General features: G+C 44.5%; 1 protein-coding gene across 2 annotated transcripts in view; it reads right to left on the bottom strand.

Moving 5' to 3' along the window:
- The window catches only part of PCSK2 (proprotein convertase subtilisin/kexin type 2), a 195,428-nt gene that overhangs the window by 37,616 nt on the left and 134,138 nt on the right, over positions 1 to 23,674 (bottom strand). For both annotated transcript variants that reach the window (XM_084623070.1, XM_084623069.1), the window contains exons 6-7: positions 16,937 to 17,013; positions 2,474 to 2,562 (exon numbers count right to left, since the gene is read on the bottom strand). In XM_084623070.1, the coding sequence (XP_084479196.1) occupies positions 2,474 to 2,562; positions 16,937 to 17,013 (166 nt within the window). The remainder of the gene's footprint in view (positions 1 to 2,473; positions 2,563 to 16,936; positions 17,014 to 23,674) is intronic.

Here is a 23,674-nt window from a genome sequence, read left to right as displayed (position 1 = left end):
AATAAACCAGAGCTTTTCTCAGTTTAGAAACATGGGATGTTGTTTGCCTTAAAATAAATGTACCTCAACATGGAATTTGGTTAGGAAATTGACAAGTATGGTAACTTGTTACAGCTTCTGTAGGACATCAGTACAGCCCAAGGGCTTTGCTGTGTAGCTTCTAAATAACTGGCTTAAGGTTACAGAGTTGCATTAATAGTAGAGATAGCCCTGAACCAAACCCCCAGAACCGAATGCATGCAAATGTGGGTGTTCAATATCAGAATATAAATACTGTGTTTTGTGCCCTTCTCTGATCAATGTGTGTAATTACTGAACAATGGTGACATGCATTAGGTCCCTTCTCAATGCAATGCTACATATAAATTTGAACTTCATGTCTCACTGACTGCCTCAACTAAAACAATAACACCACTCCTTCCCTTCATATTTTGAAGAGAAGGTCTAGCATTGCAGTGGAGAGAGGCTAGAACAACCTGCAGTCATGAAGACCTGTACACTTTAATAAGTAACTGGCCGAAAGGAAGCAGGAAGTAACAGATATCTCATAAGAAACCCTGTTCTTACAAGATTTTCAACTCAATTCATGCACATCCAAGAAGTCTGGCTGCTATTGTGTATTTTCCCATGCATATGCACACATCCGCATCCATACCATAGCCACCCCCACCCCTTTCTGGGGTGCATATCTAGACCAGACTCATCATCCAAACCCTTTAAAGTTCATTCATTGCAAGTAAAGTGTCAGAAGTTGAAATAGCACTTTGTACATGCTCGTTGATTTTTGGTTTTTGAGGGTAGGTTTCCTGAACAAATACCATTTCAATTAGTTTTGTTGATCATGATTTGTAGTGATAATTTGCTTAGCATAGGAACACAGGAACTGCCAGACTGGGTTCAGGTCAGTGGTCCATCTAGGGCCACAGTGGGATAACACCCTCTATAGTGTGAGATTTCTAAAGCACATTAATGTGTTGTGCATTAATTGGTCTGTGTAGACTCTGCGGCTGTACACTAAAGATTCCCTAGAGCTCTTTAATGTGGTCCTGTTTCAAACAGCACTACATGAAAGTGAACCAGCAGGGTATACACAGACCAATGAATACATAATATGTTAGAGCACTTTAGAAATCACACCTCCAGAGAGTGCATTACCCCACCATGTAGACAAGCACCAAGTCCTGTATGTTGTCACCAAGAGTGACTGATGACCATTGCTTCACAAATCCTTGCAAAAAAAAATCCTACATTAGGCAACTATGGGATGGCTTGCCCACAGAAAGTTCCTTTTTAAGTCTCACTAGTCAGAAGTGATTAAAACACTTCCTGAAACATGAGTGTTTATATCCTTTCCATAACTCCTGGCTTTTTATTTGTTGGAAGGGGTTTTTTTGTTCATTTGTTTGCTTTTATTTTTTACTGTTATAAGCCTAGTCATGGCTTATTTAGTAAAGCGCAAAGCAGAAAGTCTGTGATCTAGGTATAACTTTGGTCTAGGATGGTCTACGTTTACTTAATCCTGCCTCAGTGCTGGGGGGATGAACTACATGTCCTCTTGAGGTTCCTTCCAGCCCTAAAATTCGATGATTTCTATGATTTTCCTTGGGTTTTCAGTCAGGATAGAGTTTTGTACCATTTTGAGTGACAGATAAAAAACGATACTCCTTGTGAGAGTGCGACTTGGGGCCAATTATAAAATGATATAACTGTCTTAGCTTAATTGCCTAGTAGAAATTGCTTTGCCATTGCATCACGGAGATTTTGCTTCTGGGCACGTGCCCGATTTGGGAAGCTTATTATTTTATGGATCTGGATGTGGTGATCATTCAGATATAACAGCAAAAAGGGAGGCCAGCCAAACGGTCAGAACAGAAATCACTGTGCATGTACTCCAGGAGCCAAACTGTCAACCGGGGTCAACAACCATCAACATTAGCTACATTGATTTATACCAGCAGAGTATCTGGCCCCATGCAAACCTAGAATAAGTTCAGGGTAATGGAGTGGATTTTGCTTTTACTGAGATGCACAACTGATAGGAAAAAAATCTGAGGCAGCTCATCTCTGCATCATATTAAGTACAACTACCAGTATATTTCTTCGGTTGCACATTTAGATTTGATTCAGATAAGACCTACAACAGTACACAAAAGCAGAAATAAGTTAGCTCATATTGAAATCAGTATGAAAACAGGACTTGAAATGAGAATGAGCAGAAGGAATGCCATTCCCCTTGTAAAATAATTACCGGTATGTATATTAACAATATAGGAGAGTGGAAAAAGAGAAGGGGAGATGCCCCTTGTTAAATGTTTAGCACTTAAAACTTCTGTGACAGAAGTACAAAGTCTGGACCAAATCCTGCAGTCCTTACCTGGGCAAAGCTCCCGTGATCTACAGTGGGAGCCTTACCCAAAGGAAAATCTGAGCGAGGAGAACAGGATTGGGGTTTCTCACTGTATTGGTATCATACCTGCCACCTTCGAGTTGTATGCCACGCCAACTCCACAGATGTTATTGTTTGCTGCAGCTGACACTTCCCCTGCACACCTGGTTCCATGACTGCAAAGATGAATAGAGAGAGACCATGTAAACCACTGCTCCTGATCAACATTATTACCCAGTTTGCACATATAGTATCACACACCATTAGGAGCATGCTGGATCAGGCCATTGGTTAATCAAGATTGGTAGCTTGCTTCTTGTCCCAGTTAACGCCAGATGCTCCAGAAGAAAGCAAAACTCCATTGCGGCACTTAGCAAACTGCACAGTGCTGTATGTGAAGAAACCAGTTTACCCTCTAAAGCCTGACGGATGTTTATTCTAATATAAACCTGCATAATTATGCTCAATTTAGTTGTAAAGTTGTTCAGCCCTTTTTAGAATCCAGTTTTTCAAGCAGGCTCTATCTTGGTGGACAGTAAAAATAGCACTGGAAAGAGTAGTCTAATGATAATACTAATACTTAGCACGTCAACAGCGTATAATAATAGTACTTAGCACATTTATTATTTATTTTGCATGTTATGGTAACACCTAAAGGCCCTCCATGGATCAGGGCCCCATTGTGCTAAGCGCTGTACAAACACAAAGCAAACTGACTGCCCCTGCCCTGAAGAGCTCACAATCTAAAGAGGCAGCAGATGGATGCAACACACAGACGGGGGAGTACAGGAAAATAATGTGACAATGCGGGTCAGCATGTGAAGCAGCAGTCACGACACACCAGCTGCAAAAGCATTGCCAACTTAAGCAGGGTGCTGTATGTGTCTCATCCTCCTTTAGCGGGTAGTCCACAGAGAAGATACCAGCCACTACTGCCGCTAGCTAATAAAGTGATTTCTTTACACTCATGTAGGACAGGTCTGTGCTTTGGCACGGAAGGTCCCAGGTTCAAAATCAGCCCATTGTGCTTCATTCATATTTTTCATCTTCAAAGTGTTTTCAAATCATTAACAAATTAATGCTGAAAATACGTACCGAGTGTGACAAAGTTCCTGTGCTACCTTGGTGGGTCTTAGGCTTATTGGCGGATTTGCTCACCTTGGAGCTTCACGGCAGCCCTCAGCTTGGCCGTTTTTCTGAACCCACAGTCCAGGTCGACTCCTCCTGTGTCTGACCAGATTTGGGGGGAACCCAGGCCCACCCTCTACTCCGGGTTCCAGCCCAGGGCCCTGTGGAATGCAGCTGTCTAGAGTGCCTCCTGGAACAGCTGTGCGACAGCTACAACTCCCTGGGCTACTTCCCCATGGCCTCCTCCCAACACCTTCTTTAGCCTCACTACAGGACCTTCCTCCTGGTGTCTGATAATGTGTGTACACCTCAGTCCTTCAACAGTCCGCGTTCTCACTCTCAGCTCCTAGTGCCTCTTGCTCCCAGCTCCTCACACGCATACCACAAACTGAAGTGAGCTCCTTTTTAAAACCCAGGTGCCCTGATTAGCCTGCCTTAATTGACTTTAGCAGCCTCTTGATTGGCTGCAGGTGTTCTAATCAGCCTTTCTTAATTGTCTCCAGAACGTTCCTGATTGTTCTGGAACCTTACCTGTTACCTTACCCAGGCAAAAGGGACCTACTTAGCCTGGGGCTAATATATCTGCTTTCTATTACTCTCCTATAGCCATCTGGACTGACCCTGTCACGCAAGTTAGGCTTGTAGGCCTAATGGGGGGAGGGAGGGACGGCGTCTGGTTTTTCTCTCCAATAAAATAAATATATATTTTGAGTGATTTTTTTTAAGTTTACCATGTTTTAGCAGATGGGATATTTTCTACATCTAAATTATATTACCCTCTATGCATGTATATTGTGGTTATCTCTATAGTATCCTTGTGGCTCACAACATTAGTGTTACCATATTATAAAGGCCACATACACTCATATGCTCTATACCCTGAGGCAGCTGGATTATTTTGTTTTATTTCTTTTTTAAAATTCAGCCTCTATCTTCTTTCCCTCTCCCTCAAAGTGCAGGTTGAAAAGGCTGGTACAACAGAGGTGTGAGAAATCTTGGGATCATGTATTCTTCTTCCTGTAATATTTCCTAGCTTATTTTTTTAGAGATACATCTATTGTACGAAAATGACTGGTTTCCAAATATCCCACCACCATGAAAATCTTATGCCTGTTTCAGGACCCTTTTCTGAAGGCTCTTTGGGCAGGGAAAAGATTGAAATACGTTTCTTGTACATCTGCTGGATAAACTTCTGTCACTAACTCAGAAGGTTTTCCTTGACTATCCTTGTTAAAATAACTGAAAAGGCTACAGCGTGGCTGGGCATTCGTTATCTAGTCACTTGTAGGATATAGGGTGTGACACTGCTCCCAGACTGTACCCTGGGGAGTGACAACCCATCACACGGGGAAGCTGCGATGTTCAAAAACTTTCTAAAAATGCCAGGTCATACCCAACCCCAGATTTCTCCCCTGGCTGAAGGAAGCTCTACAGACTCCCACCCCCACCCCCACCCCCGCGCTTCCTGCACCCATCACTGCTCAGCTGCAGGGGGAGGGATCACTGTACAGGGAGCTGCTCTTCCATCCGTCCAACCCCCGTGCATCCATACCCAGACCCTCCTGATGACCCCACTCCCACTGCACCTGGATCACCCCAACGAGCCACCCACACCCAGATCCCAACCCTACCGAGCCCCAACCAGCTGGACCTGGATCTCAACTCCACTGATCCGCACTCCCCCAGCATCTGGACCCTCCTCACTGAGCCCTCCCACTCAGACCCCCATGCTGAACCCCAACCACCTTCACCTGGACCCCCCTGCAGAGTCCCATTGCACCCAGAACCCCCCAACAAGCCCCTCTGCATCCAGATTCCCCCTGCGCCCGGATCCCACACTGAGCCATCTGCACCCAGATTGCCCCACACTATAGCCCTCTCAACCCACACCTGGATTCCCCCCACACTAAGCCCCTCCAGCCCCTCCATACTTGGATCCTGCCCTGCTGAGCCTGCCTGCCCACACCTGGTGCACCTGGCACGGAGGGCCAGAGCTCTGTGGTGTTTCTGGGGCAGGCCCGGTCCTTGCGCAGTGTCAGGTTTGGGTGCAGCCTCACCGCTGAGTCTGTGTCTTGGGATGGGGGAGCTGCACAGTGATCTCTCACCTCTGAGCAGTCAGTGACCTGTGCTCTCCAATGCCATGCTGGAGCCTCCACATTTATTTGACAAATAAAAATTGCAAAATTTTGCAGAATTTTAAAATATTGTGTACAAAAAATTAATTTTGGGGGCAGAATTTTTAATATTTTGGAGCAGAATGCCCTCAGGAGTAGTCAATGCAACAGAAAAAGCTGCTGTATCTGTTTATACAAATACCCAATCATCCATTATGTTGTTCTCATTATATTGACTGAAAACTATGAGAGGGAAAAGTGCAGGTATGGCCTTTAATAAATAGAGGTGAAGGGTAATTGTAACTGTCAAGGTTCCTTCCCCACTCTGAACTCTAGGGTACAGATGTGGGGACCTGCATGAAAGACCCCCTAAGCATATTCTTACCAGCTTAGGTTCAAAACTTCCCCAAGGTACAAACTTGCCTATGCTGCCACCACCAAGCGTCTTACACAAAGACTAGGGAAAGAGCCCACTTGGAGACGTCTTCCCACAAAATATCCCCCCCAAGCCCTACACCCCCTTTCCTGGGGAAGGCTTGGTAAAAATCCTCACCGATTTGTACAGGTGAACACAGACCCAAACCCTCGGATTTTAAGAACAATGGAAAAACAATCAGGTTCTTAAAAGAAGAATTTTAATTAAAGAAAAGGTAAAAGAATCACCTCTGTAAAATCAGGAAGGTAAATACCTTACAGGGTAATCAAAGTCAAAACATAGAGAATCCCTCTAGGCAAAACCTTAAGTTACAAAAAGAAACAAAAACAGGAATATACATTCCATCCAGCACAGCTATTTTACCAGCCATTAAACAAAAGAAATCTAACATGTTTCTAACTAGATTACTTACTAACTTTTTACAGGAGTTCTGAGCTGCATTCCTGATCTGTTCCCGGCAAAAGCATCACACAGACAGACAGACCCTTTGTTTCGCCCCCCTCCAGCTTTGAAAGTATCTTGTCTCCTCATTGGTCATTTTGATCAGGTGCCAGTGAGGTTATCTTAGCTTCTTAACCCTTTACTGGTGAAAGCGTTTTGCCTCTGGCCAGGAGGGATTTTATAGCACTGTGGACAGAAAGGTGGTTACCCTTCCCTTTATATTTATGACACGCCCCCCCCAAATCATAGATAGGGTGAAACACTGGCTGTGATTTCTTCCTGGAGCTCTAGGAGAAAACAGAGTTAATAAGACATATGCACCTCTAAATATACTACCAAGTGTATAAAGAATAACAATATTTTCCACATCTCAAGGACGATTTTAACCAGTTGATTCTGGGAAACTTTCACGGGAGAGTGCATCAGCCACTTTGTTAGAAGCTCCTGAGATGTGTTGGATGTCGAAATCAAAATCTCGGAGAGCTAAACTCCACCAAATAAGTTTTTTGTTATGTCCCATGGTGGTATGAAGCCACTGTAGCGCAGCATGGTCGGTTTGCAGGTGGAAACGTCGTCCCCAAAACGTATTGGTGTAGCTTTTCCAGAGAATAGACAATGGCATAACATTCTTTTTCACTGACTGACCAATGGCTTTCCCCCTCAGACAGCTTCTTGCTGAGAAACATGACATGATGGAACTCTTGATTTGGTCCTTCCTGCATTAAGACTGCTCCTATACCATGCTTGGACGTATCTGTGGTTACTAGGAACTGTTTGTCAAAGTCTGGGGCCCTTAGTACAGGGTCAGACATGAGTGTCGCTTTAAGCTGGTTAAAGGCCTTCTGACACTCTTCGGTCCACTGAACGGCATTTGGCTGTTTCTTTTTGGTAGGTCTGTCAGTGGGGCGGCGATTTGGCTGTATTGCGGTACAAATTGCCTGTAATATCCAGCCAAGCCTAAGAAGGATTGAACCTGTTTCTTTGACTTTGGGACATGCCACTTTTGGATAGCATCCACTTTGGCCTGTAGGGGGTTGATAGTTCCTTGACCCACCTGGTGTCCAAGGTAAGTCACTCTGTTTAGGCCTATTTGACACTTCTTAGCCTTAACAGTTAGTCCTGCCTCCCTTATGCGCTCAAAGACGTTTTGTAGATGTTCCAGGTGTTCTGCCCAGGAATCCGAAAATATGGCCACATCGTCAAGGTAGGTGACTGCATATTCTCCTAATCCCACTAGGAGACATCTACTAGTCTTTGGAAGGTGGTGGATGCATTCTGCAGCCCAAAAGGGAGCATATTTAATTCATACAGCCCGACATGTGTGGTGAAGGCTGACCTTTCCTTGGCGGATTCATCTAGCGGTACCTGCCAGTACCCCTTGGTTAAGTCCAAGGTAGAGATGAACTGGGCCTGTCCCAGTTTCTCCAATAGTTCATCTTTGCATGGCATTGCATAGTTGTCGGGTGAGTTACAGCATTTAGCTTACGGTAGTCCACGCAAAAACATATCTCCCATCTGGTTTGGGAACTAGAACCACTGGAGATGCCCATGCACTGCCAGAGGGGCAGATTACACCCATCTGTAGCATACCCTGCATCTCCCGTTCTATAGCAGTTATAGCTTGAGGAGACACCCGATAAGGTTGGACTTTAATTGGGTGAGCATTACCTGTGTCAATGGAGTGGTATGCCAGTTCAGTAAGTCCTGGGGTGGCTGAGAATATTGGCGCGTAGCTAGTGCACAGCTCCTTGAGCTGCTGTCGCTGCATACGCCCAAGGGTCATGGAGAGGCTCACCTCTTCCATGCCACCATCAGTTTTCCCTTCGTAGTAGACACCTTCAGGCCACTCAGCGTTGTCTCCTCCCTGGGCTGTAAACTGACAAACTTTTAATTCTCTGGAATAAAAGGGCTTTAGAGAATTAATATGGTACACCTTAGGCTTTTGGTTGGAGGTGGGGAATGCTATGAGATAATTAACAGCTCCCAGGCGCTCTTGGACCGTGAATGGCCCTTCCCACAGTGCTTCCATTTTATGGGCCTGGAGCGCCTTTAAGACCATGACCTGGTCCCCTACTTTGAAGGAACGGTCTCTGGCATGTTTATCATACCAGGCTTTTTGCTCTCTTTGAGCATCCTGTAGGTTTTCTTTAGCAAGGGCTAAAGAGGTTCGGAGGGTGTTTTGTAGGTTGGTTACAGAGTCCAGAATGTTAGTTCCTGGAGAAGGTGTAAACCCCTCCCACTGCTGCTTCACCAACTGTAATGGCCCCTTAACCTTGCAGCCATGTACAAGTTCAAATGGTGAAAACCCTAAACTGGGATGTGGTACAGCTCTGCAGGCAAAGAGCAACTGCTGCAACACTAGGTCCCAATCATTGGAGTGCTCATTTACGAATTTACGTATCATGGCCCCCAAAGTTCCATTAAACTTCTCCACCAGGCCATTTGTTTGATGATGGTAAGAGGTGGAAACTAAGTGATTCACCCCATGAGCTTCCCAAAGGATTTCCATAGTTCTTGCCAGGAAATTAGTTCCTGCATCGGGGAGGATGTCAGAGGGCCAACCTACCCTGGCAAAAATGTCTGTTAGTGCCTGGCACACACTTTTAGCCCTGGTGTTGCTTAGAGCTACTGCTTCCGGCCATCGGGTGGCAAAATCTATGAAAGTCAGTATGAATTGCTTTCCTCTGAGTGTCTTTTTTGGAAAAGGCCCCAGAATATCCACAGCTACTCGCTGAAATGGAACCTCAATGACGGGGAGTGGCTGGAGAGGGGCTTTGACCTGGTCTTGGGGTTTTCCCACTCTTTGGCACACCTCACAAGACTGGACATAGGTAGAAACATCCTTGCCCATTCCCTCCCAGTGGAACGACTTTCCCAAAAGGTCTTTGGTTCTGTTCACCCCAGCATGGCCACTAGGATGATTGTGAGCTAAGCTTAATAGCTTTACCCGGTACTTAGTTGGAACTACGAACTGTCTCTGAGGATGCCAGTCTTCCTGGTGTCCACCAGAAAGAGTTTCCTTGTATAAAAGTCCTCTTTCTACAACAAACCTGGATCGACTAGAAGAGCTGAGAGGTGGTGGATTGCTCCGTGCCGCCGTCCAAGCTCTCTGGAGGCTTTTATCTGCTTCCTGTTCGGTCTGGAACTGTTCCCTTGATGCTGGAGACATCAGTTCCTTACTGGATTGTGGACCTAGGCTTGGTCCCTCTGGAAGCGATGCAGGTGATGGGGCTGTTTCCGTTGATGGTGAACTGCTCTCTGCTGGTGCACTATGTTGGGGTTCAGGCTCTGGCTGAGCCTCTTGTGTAGGGTTATCTGCTGCTGCTGGTGTAGGTTCGGTGGGGCCCTCTGGTGTTGGGGTTGCAAACACTGGATTCAGTGCTGGCACTGGTTCTGGTGCTGGTTGTTCCGCCGGTTCCGGTTCTGGGACTGGCTCTGTCTGGGTCTCTGGGACTGGATCCACTGCTGCTGCTGCTGACGTTGGCATGGGGTCCGGTTCCATCACCTCTGACCGGGTCCTGGTAGAAGTTTCCAGAATAGAGCTAGGTGTGACAGCTTGCTTAGCCTGGCTGCGGGTGACCATTCCCACCCTCTTCGCCCGCTTCACATGATTGGCCAAGTCTTCCCCCAACAGCATGGGGATGGGATAATTATCATAGACTGCAAAAGTCCACATTCCTAACCAGCCCTTGTACCGGACAGGCAACTTGGCTGTAGGCAAGTCAAAAGCGTTTGACTTGAAGGATTGAATCGTCACTTGGATCTCTGGCCACATCGATTAAATTGGGGTTCACTAAGGAAGCATGGATAGCTGACACTTGTGCTCCAGTGTCCCTCCATGCAGTGACCTTCTTCCCACCCACACTCACAGTTTCCCTCCGCTCCGAGGGTATCTGGGAGGTATCTGGGCCTGAGGACCTCTGGTGTGATTCTGGTGCAATGAACTGTAATCTGTTGGGGTTCTTGGGGCAGTTGGCCTTTACATGCCCCAGCTCGTTACATTTAAAACATCGTCCAGCTGACGGGTCATTGGGGCGAGGTGGGTTGCTGGAGAATGGTGTGGCGGGACGATAAGGTGTCTGGAGGGTTCCTTGGGGGGTAGTTGGGGCCTTGGGCTGCCCCGGTAGTAGAGTTTGGTCTGAGGTTGTCCTTTCTGGTATCCGCTCCAACTGCGACCAGTTTTTTTTTTCTGCCACCTCCACCCATTTGCTCCAATCTCCCCCGCCTTGATTACAGTTTTGGGCTTCCCATCTAGGATGTATCTTTCTATTTCCTCAGGAACACCCTCTAACACTGCTCCATTTGCATTAGGAAGGGCAAATCTTCTGGAGATTTAAGACTTGCTCCTGATATCCAGGCATCCCAATGTTTCACAAATGTGGTAGGCATGTCGGGTAAATGACATGTCTGGTTTCCACCTTAGGGCTCTGAACCGCCAACGGGAATGCTTGGGTGTTAGCCCCATTCCGACTCTCACCTGGGTTTTAAACAGTTCATACTTGTTCATGTGTTCCTTAGGCATTTCAGCCGCCACCTCAGCTAAGGGTCCACTGAGCTGCAGCCTCAGCTCTACCATGTACTGGTCTGTAGAGATGCTGTATCCAAGGCAGGCTCTTTTGAAGTTTTCTAAGAAGGCCTCGCTATCATCGCCTGCCTTGTAGGTGGGGAACTTTCTGGGATGGGAAGTGATACCTGGAGAAGGATTGCTAGGGTTTGTTGGTATATTCTGCTGAGCCTTTGCCTTCTCCATCTTCAGTGCATGCTTCCTCTCTTTTTCCTTCTCCTCCAGTTCTTTTTCCCTTGCCTCCATAGCTCTCCTGTGGACAGCCTCTTTGATTTTTTCTGCCTCTTTTGCAGCCTCCATTTCTTTGTCCTTTGCCTCCCTAGCTCTCCTGTGGGCAGCCTCTAGGGCTTTTTCTGCCTCTTTTTCTGCCTCCATTCTGGTTAACTGCAGTTTGTGTTTTGCCTTGGTTTCTGTCATCATAGCCTCTCTGTTTTTAACTAACTTTACACCAGAGAGTTAGAAAGAAAACCACAAAAAAACTGGCTTCTAAAATTTTGCTGTGCTGTAATGTGATACCTATGTTCTCTGATAGCTATTCTCAGCCTACAGAAAAATCCTTTAAAAAAAAAAATAAATCCTTTGTCTCCAGGCAAATAGACAGATAACCCCTCTAGCTGCTCTTAGCTTTAAAAAAAACCTCTTCAGGTCTGTGAAAAACTTATGAATTTCCCTGCAGAAGGTTAACTACCCTGCCTTTAGGTCGAGAAAACTCCAGCTCAAAAAAGAAAGATCCCTTTGTTATGCCTGCTGCTCTGTCCCCCCAGGCAGAGACATAGAATTTACAGCTTCAATCCTCTTTTACAAAACCTTTTAAAATCCTGCTGCTTCTGGTTCAAAATGATCTCAAAATGATCTAAAAAAATCTCAAAATGATCTAAAAATGATCTCAAAATGATTCCACCGCTTTGCCACCATGTCAAGGTTCCTTCCCCACTATGAACTCTAGGGTACAGATGTGGGGACCTGCATGAAAGACCCCCGAAGCTTATTCTTACCAGCTTAGGTTAAAAACTTCCTCAAGGTACAAACTTTACCTTGTCCTTGAACCCTATGCTGCCACCATCAAGCGTGTTAAACAAAGAACAGGGAAAGAGCCCACTTGGAGACGTTGTCCCACAAAATATCCCTCCAAGCCCTACACCCCCTTTCCTGGGGAAGGCTTGATAAAAATCCTCACCAATTTGTACAGGTGAACACAGACCCAAACCCTTGGATTTTAAGAACAATGGAAAAACAATCAGGTTCTTAAAAGAAAAATTTTAATTAAAGAAAAGGTAAAAGAATCACCTCTGTAAAATCAGGAAGGTAAATACCTTACAGGGTAATCAGAGTCAAAACATAGAGAATCCCTCTAGGCAAAACCTTAAGTTACAAAAAGAAACAAAAACAGGAATATACATTCCATCCAGCACAGCTATTTTACCAGCCATTAAACAAAAGGAAATCTAACGCGTTTCTAGCTAGATTACTTACTAACTTTTTACAGGAGTTCTGAGCTGCATTCCTGATCTGTTCCCGGTAAAAGCATCACACAGACAGACAGACCCTTTGCCCCCCCCCACCCCACTCCAGCTTTGAAAGTATCTTGTCTCCTCATTGGTCATTTTGATCAGGTGCCAGTGAGGTTATCTTAGCTTCCTAACCCTTTACTGGTGAAAGGGTTTTGCCTCTGGCTAAGAGGGATTTTATAGCACTGTGGACAGAAAGGTGGTTACCCTTCCCTTTATATTTATGACAGTAACTCTGACCAACAAGTACTTCAGAAGTACTTAATATGTTTCACAAACTAATATCCGGCAGAGGGGGAAGGAACATGGAGAATATAAAGTGTTAATATTTATAGGGCTGTATAGTTGGAATAAGCTGTCTCTAACTATTTATTTATATTACAGTAGGACTTAAAGGCCCCAGCTTAGAAATAGCCCCATTATATTGGGCACTATATAGTAGAGTTGGACAAAAAAATTTGGTCAAAACTTTTCTGGGGTGAAAAATGCACATTTGGCAACCCAAAACATTTTGCAAATTCATGTCAGTTTTGCTGAATGGTTCATGTTAAAAAAAAAACAACCCAAAAAAACTGAAATGTTTTGTCTCAACATTTTTGAAATTCAACATTTTGATTTTTTGGTTTGCAACAATCTTTTGTTTCAAAATGTCCTTCAAATCTATTTAATTTGTTTGAAAGTGCTGAAAAAGACTCAAAATCAAAATGGAATTTCTTTTGGTCGAACACAAAATTTATTTCAACCTAAAATGATTTTTTTACTTTTCAAGCCACCAAATTTTTTGAAGCTTTTCATTTTTGGTTTGACGTGAAATGAATCTCCCCCATCCACTTTTCTGGAAGTGCCAGCAAATTGAAAAAGCTAATATTTTCACAGGTCCTCTCTATAATACACATAGCAAGAGACCCTGAAGCGCTCACCTTCTGAATAGGGAAAGAAAGAGTAGGAAGGGAAATAGAGAGGTGACTTGATCAGCATCAAGCAGTAGGTTAGGGACAGAACTGGGAGCAGAACCCAAGTCCTCCTAATTCCCTGGCAAGTGCCCTACACACTGGGCCACACAGCACCGCAGACACCATCCCTCTGGGCCTTAGTGCAGGGGTGTAACATGGGTAGGCCATGACCCTCCCAATCAACACCCAGGCCCACCCAAATATGAGCTTGTGTGACACCCCCCCACATACACCCTTTCCTGTAAGAGCAGCAGCAGATTGCTCCAGGGGCTGGGCAAAGAGACAGAAAGCCTCTGACCCTGGGAGCATCTCCCTCTCCCCCAGCTGTTCCAACTCAGTCAGTAACTGCTCCTGCCACTACCCAATGGGGAGGGAAGAGGCACACAACTTGGGAAACACAGATTCCCTGCAAGAGCCTGTATCGGTGGAACCGTACACCCTGGGAGGCAGCAGTCAGAGCCAGGCAGCTGCAACTATGTGACAGAGAGAAGCAGAGGCTGCTGCTTCTGTGGTGTGGGGTACAGACCATGACACAAGAGGTGATGGGGAATGGGTAGCTGGGATAGGAAAAGGGGCCCAGGAAGCTGGAGCCAAAAAGGGGCCCAGCCAAGCTATCTGGTCATTGCTCATCTACCATAAGCTGGGGCCCTCCCAAATTCCTATTCCTCACTATGCCATGGTTTCAGAGACCACTGTCTATTAGAATTAAGGTGACAGAGATTTTTTTGCTGTCTTAAATAGCATGAGTTAGAAGAGGTATCTGCATTTACAAGCAAAGCAGCTGTGGTGAATGTAATACTCTGAGCATGAACACCTCTCCCTGAGTCTTTGAAAAATCTAATGACATTTTGCACATGCAGCTGCCTGATAACAAAAGCCCCCTGGTTCCTGTTTTTTAAAAGTTCTCCACTTCCTGTTACACAAATCACTTAAATTGTTCACAGAGAAATATTTTCTTTATGTAAAAATATTTCACTTTGCAGTTCCTTCTTGCATGCATTGAAGTCATTTACTTTATCATTGACTGCAAGTGGAGCAAAATTGGACCCTTATAGTCCGTTCTTTGAAAAGCTAGCCATGTACGACTCTTACACCAGCTAAGGATCTGCTCCTAAATATTACCAAATGCCACCCATCCACAACACTGGGTGGGAGAAATTGATGGGGCCAGTGGTGAAAGGGGGACTGTCCCAGCGGCAAGGGAGGGACAAACTCACCAAAGCACAATACATAGCTCCTCCCCCTGGGAGTCTCTGGCACCCATTGGCCAGTTGGGAGACAGGGGTGCTCATTGGCCAGCATTCCCCAGTTCCCAGAAGAGGTCACATGGAGCCTATTTGACTCTGTTACAGCAGGGAAAGGGTTACTCACTGCCTCCTACCTGCATCTCATGGGTGGGTAGGCTCCATGTCAGGGGCTGCAGCTCCTGTCCCAGCCCTGGAGCAGAGGGAGCCCAGCTGAGGGGGGAGGGGAGGTGGAGAGGATTAAGCAATGAGGAAAGGGGTTGAGGGAGAACAGTGAGCCAGGGGTGGGGCCTTGAGGAAAGAGGCAGAGCAGGTGCAGGACCTCGAGGGAAGAGGCGGGGCCTTTGGGGGTAGAGGCAGAGCAGGGGCCAGGATGTACTCAGTTTTCGTGGGACTGGAGATCAGTCGAAGACCAATGTGCCTGCCGAAGGCGCAGGAGGAGAGTCCCAGGTCGAGAGGAGCAGCTGGGCAGGAGCTGGGACCTCAGCAGGGATAGTTCATTTTGCAGATAGTGGTGAGTCAAAAGAGTGTGTCCTTCCTGGTTAGGATCCAGAACCCCTCCTATAGGAGGTGGAAGGGATGGATTTGTGGTCTGAGGTTGAAAATAGTGAGGGTCCAAGCCTCAGAGGTGGACAGAGATGATGAGGAGTGGGTGAGTGGCCCTGGGCCTGCGCCTCACACCCATAATCTGCCAAGAGCCCTTCAGACATCCTCAGCATGCAGCAGTGGAGTTTGTCAGCAGCCTTCAGGCACTGAAGGAGGGAATTGCCAATCTCAGTGCAAGTGGGGCAAAACGGTGACTCAGGTCCCTCCTCCCTCAGACATCCAGCCCAGGGATGTGGGCTGACCTGGCAAAATCATTGGCATTGGTGGCCCATAGGTTGGCAGCCTGCCTGATGAGAGCGGGGTAGGGGGTAGGACTGTCACAGGTTTGGGGGGACTGGTACCCCACAAAGGAATATGGAGCAATTAGAAAGGGACCCCCCCGTTTCCAGGTGGCATCATTCCTCATGCACAAAGTTAGGAGACATGACAGCTGATGATCCTTGAGCTTATGTGAGATCCACTGTCCACTTCTCCAGGTAAGATACAGGTGTTATGGAACTTTTATTGGACTACCCTAAGAAAACAGACGCTGCTTACTTATGGAATGCATTTTCAGCTGGTTTTCAAATCCCTTACGAAGGCAGGAGGTGACACTGCTAGGCAGAGAACTTGAAGTCCATTAAAGGTTTTGAGGCTATAGTAAGGGCAAAGCTCACCTTGGAGGTAGCAGCAGGGAGAGTTGTAGGCCTCTTCTGATTCATTCCAGTGCCAGATTTGCGCATATCTCCCCTGGATGTGACACCAAAGAAGGCGAAGAGGGAATACAGGCTGCTCCATCAGCTGTCCTACCCCTGAGGCTCATCGGTAAATGACCATATTGTCCCTAGGGTGACCAGATGTCCTGATTTTATAGGGACGGTCCCAATATTTGGGGCTTTTTCTTATATAGGTGCCAATTACCCCACACACCCTGTCCTGATTTTTCACACTTACTTTCTGGTCACCCTAATTGATTCCCTGCTGTGTTCAGTGAGATATTCATCATTTGATGGCGGGAGTAGCCTGAGGTTAGGGACTGTGGTCATGGGGCACCATGGCAAACTGTGGGAACTTTACATGTGTTTTCAGGTTTTTCCTCAAATTCCTTTCCTGACAGATTCCCCGCTGCTCATAGGATCCCAGCCTCCATATTGCTCCCTTTAAAATAACATGAAGGCTGTGGGTGAGACATGATGATGGAGGAAGGAGAACAATACAAAATTGCTATGAAGCATAAATTCAAACCTAGGTATCATGACTTCTTCAGTTAGCAGTCAGAAAATTATATACAGTTATCACCTACACAAATATTTCAGGCATGCCTTCGTCTTTCTGGAGTAGCAAACACTTTAAATACCATAACTCGGCTGATCAGAGTGATAGAAGAGGTTCCCAGTAGAACACACTAGATAAAAAAATCAGTGTGAAAACTGCAATATCTAATCTTCAGACGATAGCAACACAGCAGCTTCTGTGCTGAAAACCACATAGTTTAGTGGTGAGACAGACACTGAAACTATCAGCAGAGCCTTATGATTTCCTAATACCTGAAGTGACAGCTGACTGAGCTCTATTACCTGTTAAACCAGTCATCTGTGTAGCGGGGATATGGGTAGGGATCGTTACTGCTGAAGTCGTAGCTGGCTTTGGCATTCTGGAAAACACAAATATTTTAATGAGTCAGCATGAAAACAGGTCAACAAAGCAAAACAGAATGCAGAATGAGGCAACTAGTAAAATGTTAATAAACTCCCCTTTTTCTATTTTATCCATCGGAATGTCGTCTAATATACCTGGTACGCTGGACATAACACACCTCAGCTATTATTAGTTACCACATGAAATGTCTGAGATGAACTTTCCTCAAAATAGTATGTAAGCAGCATGGGCTGGTGCTTGGTACTATTCCTATGTAAGCAGAGTCAGGATGAGCTCCACCCTGACATCTGGTGGTGAGTTGTGTCAAGTTGTGGAAAAGAACTTCAGGGGCTGATCTCATTTGCAGAGGCACACCCACCCTGCCTAGCATGAGCCCATAGCTGCCCAAATGGTCACTTTGGCTGCTGTGGGAGCCCCAGTGTCTCTGTTATTGGGACAGGAAGAATAAATTGTTATTATCCTGATTATGTGAATCAAGGACAGTGGAACTGTCCTTGGCCTTTTGTTATGATGGAGGGACTCGCCAGCAACGCAGTAGCGCTTACTAGGCAGGGGACATGGGTTCCAAAACACAGTGAATTAAGAGAGGCTGGGGACAGGTATTAGTACGTGGTGGTGTGGGTCTTTTGTGAGGGCTTGAAACATCAACTGCATCTCTCTATTTCCCTCCCTGTGGAATATCAGAGCTAATTTTGGGTCTATTAGGAGTCTAGCTACAGGTACTGAGCTGAATTCGTTTTGGGCTTATGGTGTACCAGCACTGAGGCTCCCACTACTACAAGCTGAAAGAGCTAAAATTACTGAGCACTGTGTTAAGTAGTGGGGAGCCTGAAGATATATTGCTGGGCAGTGAGTGGGGTGGAGCAGTTTGTGGGATGGCGGGTGGGGTGGAGCGGCTTGCGGGACAGCTGGTGTGGTAGAGTGGAGCAGAGCGAAGCCCTATGGAGCGGCGGGGCAGTCCACTTTGGATCACGTAAGGTGCCCCTTACCTCTTACACACACACACTTACTTACTTTCACCCAGACTGGGGAGTAACACTCTGCAGATGAACTTTTGAACTCCGGGGCTAGGCTTTTGGGTTGTTGGACTTTTGGGACTTTCGGTGATCTTTGGGTTGCTGGACTCGGGATGTTTTGGTTGTTGGACTCAAGAACCAGAGGGAAAGGATATGGCCCAATCTGCTGGGGTGGCTCTTTGCTCATGGTTTGGTTGGTGAACCCTAATTGTGGTGTTTTCCCAATTTAATGCTCATGTCGTTTACCTCATGTTATTAAAGATTTTCTGCTACACCGAGACTCTGTGCCTGCGAGAGGGGAAGTATTGCCTCTTTGAGGCGCCCAGGGGTGTGTGTAAGATTTTCCCAGGTCACTGGGTGAGGGCTTGAGCCAGTTTTGCATTTGCTTTGTTGAGAGGGAACCCCTGTGTACTGAACCTGGCTCTTGCTGCTATCAACTCAGCCTAGCAGAAGGGTTACACCTACTTCAGTCTCTGGGTCACCATGGGCAAGTCATGCCATGTCTTTGTGCCTCAGTTCCCCCCAAATGGGGACAAGGACATTTACCCACCTTTTACAGTGCTTTGAGATATTTGTATTACAACTGTTGGGCATTATTATTATTGTTGTTTGTATTAGAGTGGTGCCCAGAAGCCCCACCTGAGAGGGAGAGCTCATTGTGCTAAGCAGTGTACAAAAAGTAAGAGTAAGAGACAGTAAGAGACAGACCCAAGTCTGAAGAATTTACATCTAAATAGACAAGGAAGACAAAGGGTGGGAGGGGAAACAGAGGTCCAGATCGGTAAAGTGCTCAAAGTCACATAGCACATCAGTGGCAGAACCAGGAAATGTCCATAAGGGGAGTTTTTCTTTAAGAGGAGAGGTAGATTCAAGCTAAAAATTCAACCTATTTTTTACATAAGAAGACAAGAATGGCCACACTGGGTCTAGCCCAGTATCCTGTCTTCTGACAGTGGCCAAAGCCAGGTGCCTCAGAGGGAATGAACAGAACAGGTAATCATCAAATGATCCATCCACTGTTGTCCATTCCCAGCTTCTGGCAAACAGAGGCTAAGGACACCATCCCTGCCCATCCTGGCTAATAGCCATTGATGGACCTATCCTTCATGAATTTATCTAGTTCTTTTTTGAACCCTGTTATAGTCTTGGTCTTCACAAAATGCTCTGGCAAGGAGTTCCACGGGTTGACTGTGCGTTGTGTGAAGAAATACTTCCTTTTATTTGGTTTAAACCTGTTTCCTATTAATTTCATTTTGTGACCCCTAATTCTTGTGTTATGAAAAGGAGTAAATAACACTTCTTTATTTACTTTCTCCACACCAGTCATGATTTTATAGACCTATCATAACCCCCCTTAGTCATCTCTTTTCCAAGCTGAAAAGTCCCAGTCTTATTAATCTCTCCTCAGATGGCACCCGTTCCATACCCCTAATCATTTTTGTTGCCCTTTTCTGAACCTTTTCCAATTTCAATACATCTTTTTTGAGATGGGGTGACTGCATCTACATGCAGTATTCAAGATGTGGGTGTACCATGGATTTATATAGAGGCAATATGATATTTTCTGTCCTATTATCTATCTTTCTTAATGATTCCCAACATTTTGTTCGCTTTTTGAACTGCCGCTGCACGTTGAGTGGATGTTTTCAGAGAACTATCCACAATGACTCCAAAATCTCTTTCTTGAGTTGTGGCGGCTAATTTAGACCCCATCATTTTATATGTACAGTTGGGATTATGCTTTCCACTGTGCATTACTTTGCATTTATCATTGAATTTCATCTGCCATTTTGTTACCCACTCACCCAGGAGGTTTGTGAGATCCTTTTGTAGCTCTTCACAGTCTGCTTGGGACTTTACTATCTTCAGTAGTTTTGTAACCTCTGAAAATTTTGCCACCTCACTGTTTGCCACTTTTTCTAGATCACTTATGAATATGTTGAATAGCACTGGTCCCCGTACAAACCCCTGAGGGACACCACTATTTACCTCTCTCCATTCTGAAAGCTGACCATTTATTCCTACCCTTTGTTTCCTATCTTTTAACCAGTTACCAATCCATGAGAGGACCTTCCCTCTTATCCCATGACCACTTACTTTGCTTAAGAGCCTTTGGTGAGGGACCTTGTCAAAGGCTTTCTGAAAATCTAAGTACACTATATCCACTGCATCTCCCTTGTCCACATGCTTGTTGACCCCCTCAAAGAATTCTAATAGATTGGTGAGGCATGATTTGCCCTTACAAAAACCATGTTGACACTTCCCCAACAAATTATGTTCATCTATGTGTCTGACAATTTTGTTCTTTACTATAGTTTCAACCAGTTTGCCCGGTACTGAAGTCAAGCTTACAGAGCTGTAATTGCCGGGATCACCTCCAGAGCCCTTTTTAAAATTGGCATCACATTATCTATCCTCCTGTCATTGGGTACAGAAGCTGATTTACACAATACACTGCAATTTCACATTTGAGTTCCTTCAGAACTCTTGGGTGAATACCATCTGGTCCTGGTGACTTATTACCATTTAGTTTATCAATTTTTTCCAAAACATCCTCTAATGACACCTCAATCTTGGACAGTTCCTCAGATTTGTCACCCCAAAAGAATGGCTCAGGTGTGGAATTTCCCTCACATCCTCAGCTGGGAAGACGATGCAAAGAATTCATTTAGTGTCTCTGCAATGGCCTTATCATCCTTGAGTGCTCCTTTAGCATCTCGATCGTCCAGTGGCCCCACTAGTTGTTTAGCAGGCTTCCTGCCTCTGATGTACTTAAACAATTTTTTGCTATTACATTTTGAGTCTTTGGCTAGCTGTTCTTCAAATTCTTTTTTGCCCTTCCTAATTATATTTTTACAGCTCATTTGCCAGAGTTTATGCTCCTTTCTATTTTCCTCACTAGGATTTAACTTCCATTTTTTAAAGGATGCCTTTTTGTCTCTCACTGCTTCTTTTACTTTGTTGTTTAGCCACGGTGGCACTTTTTTTGTTCTCTATGTTTTTTTATTTAATTGTGAAAGACGCTTTTCATGACTGTGAGAACTACATGGGCTACTGCCAGCAATTTTGCACCAAAAGCCAGACCATAGGAATTCAAAACAGTACATAGGTGAAGTGTCTAAATGACAGAGAGAAAATGTATTGCCAGTTCAAACATCCCATCTTAAAGTATCAGGATGAAATCCTGGCTCTGTTGAAGTCAGTGGGAGCTTTGCCATTGACCCTCCCTGGTGCTGTATAACACACCGAAGAGAAGTGAATGAGTCAACAGAAAAAGATCAAGTCCTTTCATGTATTAACACGTACTGTGTCCACTTATAGTAAGACCAGCTGGACAACTATCTGGGCATGGTAAAGTCAGAATGAAAATCCTGCCTCTGTGGGTAATTTAATTAGGAGCTGAAGTACACCAATTTCTAGGTTTGTTTCCTCTAGAGAGAAATGTACTTGAATGAGGAATTAAAGAAGTTTCTAACGCTATTGCCATGGATTATGCATGGCATGGATTTTAGGCAAACTGGAAGTAACTAATTTTAATTCAAATCTCATTCTCCTAGCCAGTAATGTGAGCATGTTCACACTCAAAACCTAATTTGATGAGTTCTGGGCTTTGCCTGTTCATTTGGTGCAGTATTTCTGACCTTTTTCCCATAAAATTCTCACTTTAGTGAAAATTACAATTTCAATCTTGGTATGGGTAGATTCAATTGAATCCCCACCTGCTAAACCCAAAGGAAATTACAAGTGGCTAATTTGTCAGGAAGGAATTAGACATGCAGACACCCTGTGTACGCTCATCAGCTGCTCTTGGTGTTGTTATCAGACAGTTTGTCCAAAGAAAAAGGATGGAAGGTCCTTCAAGATATATAAATATATCACCATATATTCAAAGTAAGGATGGGCAAATTGCTTCAGAAAACAATCCAACCCACCCTACAGACTGTAGCTCTCCTGTATGTTCAATTAAACAAAGCATCAATTTCAGAAAAAAATTCCTTTTAAGAAAAGACACCTTTCAAAATTCCCTCTCTCTGATCTACCTAATTTTGGGCTACCCACTAGAGTACTGCATTCACAGAAGCAGAGTATTTTTTCTAAGAAACAGTCAGTACAGTCCAGAAAGAGCCGAATTAGGAAGACTAAGAAAATAACTGCAGATTCAAGTATTTATTTCCCTCTTCCTTTTCTTCAGGCCCTTTCTTGAAGACAGCAAGCCTTCTGCAGCCTTTAAAAAAGAAAATCTTTCGGACACTGTACAAAGTACTTTATATTAGAGCTGGTCAGAAAATGGGATTTATTTTCATGGGATACTTTGACTTTTTGATGAAAACTCAAATCAAAATATTTTGTCAAAAAAGCTATGCTGCTTCAGAGCCTCACGGGAGCTGCAGTTTGCATGCCTTTCGGTTTCAGCTAAGTACTTCAGTTTTCAGCCAAGAACTGAAAACTTCCTTTTAGTGGAGTACAGTTTTTTCATTAAAAAACAAGTCAGAGAAAGCAGACACTTTCCCCCTAAAAGTTCATTTAATCAAAAACCCAATCTTCCTGTCAAAAAACTGTTTTGGCAGAAAATATTTGATGAGCCCAACTTGATATTATTATAAACAGTAGACTCGAAAATATATCCATTGTTACTGCATGGAGAGACTACTCATCCTGTATTTTAAAGGCCATCTCTAACTTGGTTCCTAACGTCCTGCAACCCTTACCCTAATAAGATACTACCAAGTAGCATTTGATCAGAAAGTAACATGCTATCAAGCAATAAATCACACATAATTTATATACTGTGATATAAAGATATGATTTTGGCCCATGAATAAAAACAAAAAAAAATAAATAAAAGCTTTGGCTTGCATTTTTCATACCATTGCCCTGTATTTTCTTGTGGCAAACCCTTCTATTGTATAACAGTTATTCTGTAATGGATGGAAAATACTAAACCAATTGTTTCATATGCTGTTTAGCAATGATTGTGTATCTTGAATAATAATGAACACTTCCTGATATTTTACATGGTTTTATAGGCCTCTAAGGAGCAATGCATAAGCAGCTATGTTTTCCTATTTAATTCAAGAATTTTTCCTACACTTAGATGACAGTCCAGGAGGCAAACATTAAAAGATATGCCTCTCACTACTAGTAGCCTAAATTCATCTATGGTATTAGAATAAGGATGACTTTGGCCCACTGGTTTTTGGGCTTTAAAAATATATATAAAGATTCTTAACATAGTGTTCAGTTCTTTGCTCTCTTGTATGGGTGCAATCCCCTGTGGAACTGGTCCTGTAACTTCCGTTTTTCTCTCTTGACTCCTATACTGACCAAAAGACAAAGAAACACTAAGCCTAAATGATGGTGAGTAATGTCTTTGACAAATTGCTCGTGAGTACTGTTCAAAGCTGTACAGTGGAAATAAATAATTCAGTTGTTGTACATAAGATCTTAAGTACAGAGGATAAATTCTTCATGAGATGGAAAAGCAAACAGTGTATTCTTTGCCTAGAGGAATATAACTGAGGGCAAAATGCCTCACTGAAAAACACACAAACAATGGCACCAAAACAATATTGATATGGGGGAAGGCTTCCCCTATTTGCAAGCTGAAGCATTTGCCTTGTGTTTGTTTCAAGACTATTC

The sequence above is a fragment of the Lepidochelys olivacea genome, assembly GCF_965140295.1.
Source record: "Lepidochelys olivacea isolate rLepOli2 genome assembly, chromosome: 3".
NCBI classification, from domain to species: domain Eukaryota; kingdom Metazoa; phylum Chordata; order Testudines; family Cheloniidae; genus Lepidochelys; species Lepidochelys olivacea.
Note: the sequence above shows the minus strand (reverse complement) of the source record. Positions and strands in the feature narration are given on the sequence as shown.